The sequence below is a fragment of the Conger conger genome, chromosome 3 (assembly GCF_963514075.1).
Source record: "Conger conger chromosome 3, fConCon1.1, whole genome shotgun sequence".
Lineage (NCBI taxonomy): Eukaryota > Metazoa > Chordata > Actinopteri > Anguilliformes > Congridae > Conger > Conger conger.
The window spans coordinates 74,481,518-74,494,017 of NC_083762.1; the positions used below are offsets into that span (position 1 = coordinate 74,481,518).

Here is a 12,500-nt window from a genome sequence, read left to right on the forward strand (position 1 = left end):
GGCGTAAGAAGCCTCATTAAACCAATTTCAGCCTCAAGCCGCAGGTGACAATTAACGGCGTAATTAAAACCGAGGACCGATAATGGACCCGTGTTTTCTCATCAGAAAGACTTGCTGCTCTCGCGGACCTGATTGCGGAGAGAGCTCCCGGCAGGAGCCCCGGAGAGCGCTGGGTCCCCCCCGCTGGGCTCTGAGCCCGCGTGGCGGGGGCTTTAGTGATAGCGGGGACAGAGGTGTGAGCCGGGTGAAGCGCCGGCGCCTCGGCCCTGGCGGCTGAATAGCGCCGCCCCCGTCTCGGCCCGCGTCGCGGAGAGGCTGAATGGAGTGATTTATGAGGCCGCGCGCGGCTGTCTGGCAGCGCAGACGCTAACGCTGGCGGCTGAAGGGGACGGCGAGGAGCTCAGACGTATTGTGAGAGACGCGCGGGAGCCCGACGAGTCGCTCCATTGATCGTCCTCGTCCGTCTGCGCTCGGAGCGGCCAGCCGCGCCTTTTCTCCGCCGACAGACGCTTTGTCCTCCCCTCCTCCCCTCTTCCTCTTCCTCTCTCGCCCCGGCTGCTTTTTTATTTTTTCTCTCTCTTTTTTTTTTTTGCCTTTGAAGTGCATGTTTTTTTTAATTTTTTTGTTTGTTCTCGAGCTCCGTTGCTTTCGGTTTGCCGGTACCGATGGTTTGATCAGTTCAGAACTTTCTGATCACATTGCTACGGTCATTTAAGAACATTCTAGTGACATACTGGCTTTGCGGACTTATATCGTAACAGGTCAAAGGCCCCCTCAGTAACTTCCCACAGAACGTTCGGTTTCTTTTCGATGAAAATGACATGGATAGCAACTAAGTACCTCGGTGTATTATGGCACTCCTTGTTATCTTGCACTGGTGTCTTGGTAACCTGGGCAACCACTTTGCTTAGGCTACTGAACTCTGGTACTGAGACTTTATTCACTGCCGTTTGCAACAGGTTACTGTGGCTATGTACATCTGCGGTGGTTAGGCATTGGTTTATTTGGCGAAACCTCGGCTAACTATTCCTTTCGATATCTTGCCTGACAAGGAGGCGGAGGAGTTAGTTTCCAAGGCGATGAGCTGAGCAAAGTGCGTCCACAGATATCCGTTATATAAAACAAAGGAAGAAAGAAATGCGGATTTTATTTAAAATGCTTTCCCTTTTGAAGTGCTTTTTATTTTTTATTTGGAATAATTATACTGTTGTGTGTACCATCTATTAAATTCTGGTTTCAAAATATGCAGTTGACGGGCCGGCACTCTGTACCAAAACATCGTATATATGTACAATAATTCAAGCTCTTTGGTTGAAAATTGGTTCTAATTGCCACAGCCAATGGCGTTTCAACGTCGTTCACAGAGAAGGGGTCTTTCACAGTGTTGTGGTTTGAGCGTGTTTGTTGTGGCAATTCCTCTCTTGACCGTTAGAAGTCCGAAATCACCGATTGTACCTTTAAGTGTATATGTAGCGTCTTTTTGCTGGTTGTAAGCCGTTAGCGTTTTATTAGCTAGCAAAATGGCTGAGTGGGCCTGGAACCACGTCGCCCTCCTCAGTTCCAGCAGCCTGCCCGGCAGGTCAGTGCTCTCCCTGCCAGGCTGTGTGTCATGGTCTCCACTGTGTTGTGTGAGAGGTGGATCCAGCACACCTCTGCTCGTCTGTGGTCTCTGTCACATCCAGGTCTTTTGTTAAAACATTTTTAAATATATTTAATATATTTAATATATTTGAAGTCTTTCATCGACTGCCTGGACTGGACTTGTTTTGTCTCTCATTCCGCTGCTGGGTTCAGATTCGAAAAATGCACACCAACTGTAGGTGGTTTTCCCCCAGTCTCTATTCAAGCTCTTTAAATGCTTCATTGGCACAGCATGTTTCAAAATTACATAATGCCAAAGTTTGTTTGATTCGCAGTTAAAAGAAGGCTTATAATAATTATAATAACCATAATCAAATGTAAGAAAACAACAACAGGAGCATTATTAATAAGAAGATGAAGGTTATTAAGAAAATTGGAATGACATTAACTTGCACATAATAATTAAGCAATAGGGGTCCCTAATTTCTCTCAGGATGCAGCAGGTAGCTGCTTTCTGTGTAGCCAAATTCAAACACCACCTGTCCTATCCTAGGAGGATTTTAATTTATTGTGTTTCAAGCAGGGTCAGGACGTTTGGCCGTTAATTTTTGCAATACTGCATATTTGTTTTTTTTAGTGTCTACTGCCTGATATGTGCTCTCTGCTTAATGTACTGTATTGCTCAGACCTTTGGGTCCGTGTGAGTGGAGGATGCTTTTCACGCGCGTTCAGGGCCTTAATGGCTCCTTTTCAGATGTTAATGAATACTGCACACTGGACTAATTCTGCCCCGTATGCATTATTGGGCTGTTTACAGAACCCATGCAGGATTTCAGTTGGGGGTTTGAACCAATTTGCGAAAATCTAGCTTTGCAAGCAGACCCACACTTTGCTGCCATAGAATACAGTTGGTTCTGTAACTGATTTGAATATTTAAAGCCAAATTCTAGCTGGCATGACTCTCTTAATTAGCCTCTTGGCTTAGAATAATATGCACTGTGCGCTTTTTCCTTTGAGTTCATTCTGAGCAATATCCCAGCTCCCTACGGAGCTAGTCTTTAGTCCTGTCTGTTTGTAATTTGTACTTTATTCTATATTTGTGTTCCCTTGTGTCCCTCCGTTTCTGGAAAAATAATTATTTTTGTCTTTTGAAGTTTAATGCAAGGGGTCTGTGTCTCGCAGACTTTCTTGCGGAAATCTACATTTTGCTGCGCGCAGTAGCAGAACAAAGATCATCTACATAAAGCAAAAATACGCTTTATTTTATGTCGAAAGTGAAAACAAAGGCCCGGACTTGAGCTTACGCCCTTTCTCAATCCACATCCATAAAAGAAGAAATTTATTCTCATTTTTATTTGTCCAGAGGGGCTTGTACTTCTTATACGGTATATGTCAATTTCATATCGGGGTTTACCCCGAATACCACTTTCTGTGAGTTTATGCAGTAAGCCATCTTGAGTTTATACGGTAAGCCACATTTGATTGAATAAAAAGCTTAGAAAACACTATGTCCTATATGAAGTACATAATATTGTTCTGGTTTGAAATGACGCTTATCTATTCAGGAGTGGACGGCATCTCTGGACATCATGGTGGTTCAGTGGGTTGCATGAGTACTTTTCTGTGCTGTTTCGGGACTGTGAAAATAGGCATTCAAGCTTTATGAATGTTGTACTGCTTACTGGGCTGTGTGGAAGAGTTAATTTCTCAGGGGCTTGTGGGCTGACTGTGGAATCTAAAAGGGAATGATCTTTATCCATGATCACATAAATCGACGATGCTGTTCCCCGGAGCTGAGCTGTAAGTCTCTCTCGCTGAAGTCCAGTTCAGGTAATTGTGCTGGTTGCGATGAAAAGCGTTTAAATGGATATTACACTCCCTCTCTCTCCCTCTCTCGCTTTCTCAGCTGGATGCAGACGTTTGGGGGGGAGGGGCTCGCCCTGCTCCTGGATTTCCTGAAGAAGCTTCAAGATGAGAAAGACGACTTCTCGTAAAGTTCAAACTTTTTTATGTGATATACACCTTTTAAAGTATCTACCACAAAACATACCTCAGTGTCTCCCCCATATATACCTTTTACGGTATCACAAATTCACATATTGTACACAGAATACCATGAAAAGGTCAAATACAATGTATTTTCACCTTACTACGTCATGTCTGCCCGTTCACAGGGGTCACGGGATCGGGGTCAGGTGTCAGCACGAGATCATCCGCTGCCTCAAGGCCTTCATGAACAACAAGGTGAGCGCGCGAGAGCAACCTTCCCAGAGTGCAACTCTGCTGGCTAGCCCCTCATTCCATGGTCTCTTCCCAGCACAGCGCATTCCACTGAATGTCCAGTCTCATTTCCAAAATGGCCTCCGCCGCAAATAAATCAACGAAATGTTGTTAGGTGTTCCTAATAAAGTGCCCAGTGAGTGTATGTTCGTGGCCTTACAACCAATGATATATGAACTGGACCTTATCTGATGTCTTGTTTGTTGTATGACCTTGATATACACCGATTTGTATGTCGCTTTGGGTAAAAGCGTCCGCTAAATAAAATGTAATCTAATGACCCACCCAGATGGGTGCTGAACACAGCTGATGGTAAAAAAGACACACTTCCCCTTTCACGGTCTACAAAGTTCCTAACATGAAAGGAAATTCATAGTTCTTTCAAGTAAAACGGAGGTTAATGTTTGTAACGGGTATTTGTGCTGGCTTCGGTCTGCCTTTGTGATGTGCGGATGGCAAGATAAAAAGTGTCCTCCAATTTGCATAAACTCAACCGCTGACTGCTTTCAGCCAGCTGTAGAGATAAGTACATAGTGATAAGTACATGGCAGCCGTAGCCGCCTCAGCCAATCAGCTGTCCCATTTCAAGCCAGCATTCAATTCTCTGTGTGCCGATTGGACCGTTTGTCATCAACTGTGTCCCGATTGGACCGTTTGTCATCAACCGTGTCCCGATTGGACCGTTTCTCATTAACTGTGTCCCGATTGGACCGTTTGTCATCAACTGTGTCCCGATTGGACCGTTTGTCATTAACCGTGTCTCGATTGGACCGTTTCTCGTTAACCGTGTCCCGATTGGACCGTTTGTCATTAACCGTGTCTCGCTGTCCAATCACAGTACGGGCTGAAGGCCATGCTCAACTCCTCAGAGGGTATCCCCTTATTGGTCAGAGCCATGGACCCCAGGCGACACCACATGATGGTGGACGCCGTCAGGCTCCTGTCGGCTATCTCCATCCTGGAGGACCCGGAAGACCTGTGAGTGAAGCAGCCATTTTAAATCCCGCCGAAAGCCGTGTACTCTGTCTGTGGTCTGTCCTTAAAGCCTCTTCGGGCAGCAAACGCCGTTGTGTGTGGTGTAATATCAGCAACTCGATCTGTGGTACAGTGTGGGAAACCGACCTGGGTCAAGTTACGCGATGGTTTTGGATTTAAATGCTTTTCTAGGCTTTACTCGGCTTGTCTGGTGTACTGGAACCTATTAAACTCTCTCACAAAGTGTAAGCCCCGCCTTCTGGTCCTGTCGGTTGGCTCAGTGGCACCAGGCAACATCAGTCGAGCACAGAAAAGCGCTTGAATCCAAAACAGCGAGGTATTTGACCCAGGTCTGCTGGGAATGGGGGGGTTGTGAGGTCGTAGCGGCTGTGACGTTGCAGTGGAGGTGTGTGTACGTGTGTAATGGAAACGGTAATGGGTCGGTAATGTCTGTGATGAGAGAGTGAAGTGGCCCTGCTCTCTCTCAGTCACGAGCGCGTGTTGGAGGCCTTGACGGTTCAAGGCGAGGAACAGGACATCGAGCGTTTCCAGCCCCTGCTGTCCGGCATGCGGAAACCCAACATCGCCCTGAAGGTAACGTCCAAACTACAATCTCTGTGCAAAGACATTGAGACAGTGTTTCATAGTGCTCATCATGCAAAGCATACCTATGTTACTTTTTTTGTGTCTGTAGTAACCTGTCTACTATGTGTGTGTGTATGTGTGTATGTGTGTATGTGTGTCTGTGTGTGTCTGTGTGTCTGTGTGTGTGTGTGTGTGTGTGTGTGTGCATCTGTGTGTGTGTCTGTGTCTGTGTCTGTGTGTGTGTGTGTGTGTGTGTGTGTGTGTGTGTGTGTGTGTGTGTGTGTGTGTGTGTGCGTGCGTGCGTGCGTGCGTGTGTGTGTGCGTGCGCTCTTGCGTGTGTGTGTGCAGGCGGGCTGTATGCAGCTCATCAACGCCCTCATCAGTCGAGGGGAGGAACTGGACTTCAGAATCCACCTGCGCTCGGAGCTGATGAGACTGGGCCTGAGAGATCAGCTGACCGTGAGTCACGCCTCCATCACTGTTTACCCTTCTGCCCTTGTTTGGGCTGCTTTTGTGTCTTTATTTATCAGCAAAAGGGTATAACTCAGGTACGTTATGGTGCTAGAGACTGTAGCAACAGAATGCAATGAGAATGTTATTAAGAAATTAATTAATGAGTCTACGTCCGTCTTCTCAGTTCATCTTTGACCTTTGGGCTTTGACCTTTCCTTGCCCTTGCCCTCTCGCGCACAGGAGGTCCGCGATATCGAGAACGAAGAGCTGACGGTCCAGCTGATGGTGTTCGACGAGCAGGCGGAGGATGACTCCGAGGACCTGCGAAACAGGCTGGACGACGTGCGCATCGAGATGGAATATCCTTCCGCCGGCGGGTGGCTGAATATAGTCCCGTGGCCAGAGCAAAGGGGAAAACGCTGAGCTTGAACTTATTAGCGGTTTTAACTTTCTTATTGCACTTCTGAATTTTGCCACCAGGTGTCTCCTGGAACACACAACAATTTTACGCAATAATTTTACACATAATATCCATACGTTTATCAGCGCCAGATAGATCTTCACCAGAGTTGCAGATGTTTTAATACTCGCCCATAACACTGAAATAAATGAGTTGAAGGAAACGCATATAATGTATTAAAATGCATCATTTGGTTATTTATAGTCTGTATACTCCTCAGATTCTTCTGCAAAAGCTCCTCAGTCAGTATCTACCCAGAATATACCTCAAACAGGGTCTCCCCCATATATGCCTTTTACAGCATCTACCGCAATATCACGTATTATACATTAAATACCATGAGAAGGTCAAATACAATGCTTCACCTTACTACTATTATCAAATAGTATAAATAACCTCATCTAGCACATAAATCAGGATATCTACCCCCAAAAATAAACGTATACAGTACATATACAGTAATGTCTGATGTGGCATCTAGTCCAGATTAATTTCTGTAATGTGATCAGCAGCATTGATTAGGTCCGGGGGAAGTACTGTGCGTGTGCATGTACACACCACTAGAGGGAGCTGTTGCACTGCATCATATATTCCTCAGGTCTGGTTGCATTCTTCCCAGATCTGAATGACTTCTCCCCACACTCACTTTTTACTGGGAGTATGTTTGCTCCTACCTCGAAGCCCCAGACCAGGAAATGTTTTGCTGGCTGTTGACTTTCTGTGTGTTATGGCGTGGGTCTGGAGACAGAGATGTCCCCTGTGTGTGTGTCTCTCACTGTCGCCGTGGTAACCCTTAACCCCGGCCTGTACCGATGTGTCGGAGGTCTTCCAGATCCTCATGAACACGGTGAAAGACTCTAAAGCCGAGACGCACTTCCTGTCCCTCATGCAACACCTTCTCCTCGTCCGCAACGACTACCTGGCCAGGTGAGTCACCCGCCCGCCTGCTCTCTTCGCCTGACCGCTCTGCATACCTGACCGTACCGCATACCAGACCGTACCGCATACCTGACCGTACCACATACCTGACCCCACCGCATACCTGACCGCACCGCATACCTGACCATACCGCATACCTGACCGCACCACATACCTGACCGCACCACATACCTGACCACACCGCATACCTGACCGTACCGCATACCTGACTGTACCCCATACCTGACCGTACCGCATACCTGACCGTACCGCATACCTGACCGTACCGCATACCTGACCTTACTTTATATTCTTATAGCTGCGCTTCCCGAAGCCCCAATTCTCTCTTTCGCATGAAATGGAGGTGAGAGCAGCACTAGCGTGTGCGATATGACGTTCACGTGACTGGAACACATCTTTAGGGGAGAGTTTGTGAAGGTCTGGGGACCTGACTGACTGGGACCCACATGACTGAAAATCTCAATTGAAGTGTTTTCCAGGAATCGGATAGAAAAAAGGTTCGGTGCGACCGTGACAATCATTACAATTGTATTCGTTTTGTGGGATATGTACTCTAAGATGCGTTCGTTTGATTCTGAAGAATTTACTAAATTGAGGAGAAAGTGAATTTTGGGGACCTGGGATCCCTCACAGAAGCAGGAAATGAGGTCACCCGCTTGCAGGGAACACAGGAAGCTGAAGCCCCGAACTTCACTTTGAGTAGTTTTTTTTTTTCTTTTCTTTTTTTTCCTCTTTCTCCTTTAAAGCACTTTTTAATGGGTTATTATAGAACTCTAAAAAGCTTCTGTCAAAAATGTGTACTTTCACCTCTTATCGGCGGAAATATGTAAATGCGTTTAAAAGCCAGGGAAGTGTGGAGGAGAAATGTCAGGGAAACAGACGTGGTAAACAACCTTTCGCTTTAATGCGTTTTCTGACTGGCGGGTCCTCCCTGCGCGTGATTAGGGCTGACTGCTTCAGCTGCCTGCAAGATGGCCGCCTCGCACTCAAATATTCGCTGAAGATTATAGGCAGACGGAGGGGGAGAGAGGGAGGGTGGGGGGGGGTGTTAAAAACTCTATCAGCGGACCCCCGGAGAGGGCGGCTGGGATGAGCGGGGAGCGGGAGAAGAAGAATGCCTCCCATCAGCGCTCATCACCTCTGATTGCGGGCGCCCCCTCCCCTGGTCTGATTGATTGGGAACAAAAGACGGCGGGCTGCGCTGGAGATGAGAACGCGCCCGCTGCCAACTCCTCCCGTTTCAGTTCCTTATCACCCGTCCAGATCTGCTGTGTTTAATGCCAGCACGCGAGGGAGAGACGCACGCACGCACGCACACACGCACCCAGACACTCAAACACGTGCAAACATGAACACATGAATGCACGCACATACATACACGCAGACATGCGCGCACCTACACATGCGTGTGCTATTGTGCGTGAACACAAATGCACATCCACATACACAAAAAGGCATGTATACATTTACACGTGTGTGCACCCACCCACACACACACACAAACATGTACACGCAAATACAAACAAACCTGCACAAACACACGCGCACATACACACATGCTTTTGCACTCAGAGACAGAAAACTGTCTCCTACATTGGCACAAAGGTGTGTGTGTGTGTGTGTGTGTGCGTGCGTGCGTGCGTGCGTGCGTGCGTGCGTGTGTAAGCTCACATGCACAGACACACTCACATTTGCACACACATGCACACACACTGCGACACATTCACTCATGGGTCCCAGTCAGGCACCGACGCACAAACACACACATATAGCCGAGTTTGACACTGTATTATTTCTGTATTATGTTTCTCGTCAGTGTGTTTCGACAGCCAAGAACCAAGAGCAGCTCTATCATTTATCCATGAGTGCCAAAGACAGGTGTCAGAAGGAGTTGTTTTTATTTTTAACAATTTTGGGTTTGGGTTTGAGGGGGGTTGGTGGGGGGTGTTTTTTCGGGGCTGGGAGTGAGGAGGAGGTTAAACTCCTCTACCTCACTCAGGGCTCACCACCGTACCTCACCGCCTATTCAGCTGTCAATCACAGCTCTGCTGCTGCCGACCGAGGCTAAATACGGACAGAGAGAGGGAGAGAGAGAGAGAGAGAGAGAGAGAGAGGGAGAGGGAGAGGGAGAGGGAGAGGGAGAGAGAGAGAGAGAGGGAGAGAGAGAGGGGGAGAGAGGGAGGGAGGGAGAGAGAGAGAGAGAGGGAGAGAGGGAGGGAGAGAGAGAGAGAGAGGGAGAGAGAGAGGGAGAGAGAGAGAGAGATGGGAAAGGGAGGGGGAGGGATGGAGGGTGATTGACACGGGAAAAGAAAGGCGGAGAGAAGGAATAGGATCAAGATGTAAAATAAAAGTGAGAGGAAGGAGAATGGGTGGGAAGCTCTAAACGTACAGCGAGGGGTGAGGAAGAGAGAGAGGGTGAGGGAGGGAGGGAGAGAGAGAGGGGTGAGGAAGAGAGAGAGGGTGAGGGAGGGAGGGAGGGAGAGAGAGAGAGAGGGGTGAGGAAGAGAGAGAGGGTGAGGGATAGAGGCGCAGAGATGAAGGGGCAGAGAGATTGAAAGAGACGGGGAGCAGGAGCGAGTGATTTGGCCACTGCAGTTCCATTACCCTCTGGGTACTGCTCCATCTCACAGAGACCCGCTAACAGTGCAGGGAGGAGTGAGTAACCAGGGTTATCCACCCGCTTCTCAGAAACGACAATAACCGCTGAGAAACAGCGTCTGAAAACACTCCAAACTGGTCCCTGCATTCATATCAATCTGCACTTTAAATAAATACAAAAACGCTGATGAAACGTTTAATGAGTGAGAAACTGTTGACCTGAGTATAAAGTGATTGTGTTTGTGCGCTAATGACTTGGTCATTGGTGCAGAGTGAATTCTGAAATGTTGCTCACATTAATCGAAACGTACGCACAGTTAAGCTTGCCTTGGTTTTGTGCAGAGCGTTTATTGTTTCATTTCTGGCTGGAGTCTGTTCGCAGCCCACGGATTGTGGCTGCAGAAATGCAGGCGGCCACTAGGTGTCACTCTTGCTCCACGAAAGGGTCGAGGGAGAGAAATAAGCGAGGAAAAACAGAAATAAGTGACACATTATTTCTCTCTCCGTGTCTTTCTCTCTCTCTCTCTCTCTCTCACGCACACACACACACACACTCTGCATGTGTGTCCTTGCTCTTAAGACCCATAAAACATGCAGTAATGAAGTTGGGGTTGTTTACTCTGAGTTATATCTTCCCTCTCTAATTAGGATGACCTCACAGGTGTCACGGTTAGCATTTCTGCTGAAGGGCACTTTGCACCTTTCTATTTTCATTTCAGACGTGGAGCGTGGAATACGAGATCCTACGCGCATCACCTGTCATACCCGTCCAAGTTCAGTTTGACATTCCTTTTATGCTCTCATTAAAAACCAAAAACATTTTCAAGTATATCCAAATGTCAGCCTCTGAAGCAGTAACATATCGCAGGAATGTGACCTTGAGGAGGGGAGGGGAAGGGGGGGGGGGTTTGGGACAGGATGAGGTCATTTCATACGGCGTTCTGGTATTTTCTGTCTGTCTGTGTGTGTGGGGGGGGGATGTAGTTCTCAGGTTCTGGTATTTTCTGTGTGTGTGTGTGTGTGTGTGTGTGTGTGGGGGGGGGGTTTGTCAATGCTCAAATGGATATTTTTTTCCCCAAATGGTTCAGGTATTTACAATTTGGAGCAGGTTTTATTCAGACAGGTTTTTTCCTCAGATAGGTTGTACAAAGATAGTCTATTGAAAAAAAAGACATTTTGACACATTATCTTCTTCAGGGTCATATGGGGAAGTCAGAGTGTGTGGAAATGTTGCTTGTTTTTCAGTACATTACTTGGAGCATAATAGAGTGTGCGACTATCTTCTTCGTTCGATCGATTGAGGTTGGCCATGGGATTTGGCGGTTTTGGCGGTACTGAGGGTTCGGTTGTCTCTCTCCACAGGCCTCAGTACTACAAGCTGATTGACGAGTGTGTGAGTCAGATCATCCTGCACAAGAACGGCACCGACCCGGACTTCAAGTGCAAACACGTCAAAATGGACTTCGAAGGGTTAATCGGTAAGACCCCGCGCAGTTGAGCGTAGGGGCGGGGGGATTTATATTTGTATGGCCTTGGTGGAGGGGGTCAAAGGTCAAAGGCCATCGGTTAAAAGAGCTTGAGACTAAAGGGGAACGGGCGGCTGTGCCTGGTGGATAAGGTGTCGAGTGGCCCAAATGGGGAGCAGTACCCTGACCGGCCAGCAGGGCGCAGCAGACATAGTTCTGGTGGCTGGGAGCTTTGAGGTTTGACAGCAGGACAAGTTTGTGTGTAATGTCCAGAGTCCCACCCCAGTACTGTGTTCCATTCATCTGAATTCACTAAATAGTGCAGTTGTTCGGCCAGGAGCTACAACCAATGGGTGAAATCAGAGTGAAAGTGGAAGAAACGCATTCAATGCAGGAATTGTCCTTTTCAAGTTTTTAAGTATCTACTGAGTAGTTCCCATTCACCTATTTGGGTCACACCACTTAATCTTCGGGGACTAGTAGAGACCAAAACGGCCAAATAACTTCACTCAGTAATAATTTTCACATTTTATGACGGTGACGGCTTCATAGCCAATCGAATCATCAAGCTACAATGTACACGAGGAAGTGTGTGAGACGAGGGCTTGAACGGTGTTCCTCACAACATTTCCCATGGATCCAGTGGCCAGTGTAACTGGAGATACAGCTCCAGTTTTCTCTGAGTCTGGTGCTCAGTGTCAGCCCAGAGGGGGTGGGGTGTTATATTAAAGCCCTTTGCTCTGGCCTGAGCCCATGCAGTCCTGTAAGGGCAGAGGCTGTATGAGGCGGGCACCAGGCCACCCTGTGCCCCTGTCAGCCCCTGTCTCCTGGATGGAGATTACCATGTTTACTGAGGTTTATATGAATCAGGAAATGGACGTTTCGAAAATTGAATTACACTGCGTTTTATGGATTTTGTGTAATATCTATTTGCCATAAGGTGAAAATGTGTATTTGACAAGATACAGTGTGTTATGTATATGAATGTACATGCAGTACTGGTGCTGTTTTAGCATTAATGTAGGGATGAGAGAGAGAGAGAGAGAGAGAGAGAGAGAGAGAGAATGCGTAGGTGTATGTGTAGACCCCAGAATATTCTTTGGTGTCATATTGTATAGGAGTATATTGATGATGGTTAAATGTGTATGTACTGTATTGTTCTT

The 12,500-nt window shown here is 47.4% G+C and overlaps 1 protein-coding gene across 1 annotated transcript in view; it reads left to right on the forward strand.

Annotated features, from left to right (window-relative positions):
• LOC133123569 (protein diaphanous homolog 1) overlaps nt 1-12,500 on the forward strand; it is a 66,344-nt gene that overhangs the window by 42,007 nt on the left and 11,837 nt on the right. The window contains exons 6-13 of the mRNA XM_061234039.1: nt 3,488-3,571; nt 3,756-3,825; nt 4,700-4,839; nt 5,325-5,430; nt 5,770-5,880; nt 6,115-6,233; nt 7,145-7,261; nt 11,234-11,349. Coding sequence (XP_061090023.1) covers nt 3,488-3,571; nt 3,756-3,825; nt 4,700-4,839; nt 5,325-5,430; nt 5,770-5,880; nt 6,115-6,233; nt 7,145-7,261; nt 11,234-11,349 — 863 coding nt within the window. The remainder of the gene's footprint in view (nt 1-3,487; nt 3,572-3,755; nt 3,826-4,699; nt 4,840-5,324; nt 5,431-5,769; nt 5,881-6,114; nt 6,234-7,144; nt 7,262-11,233; nt 11,350-12,500) is intronic.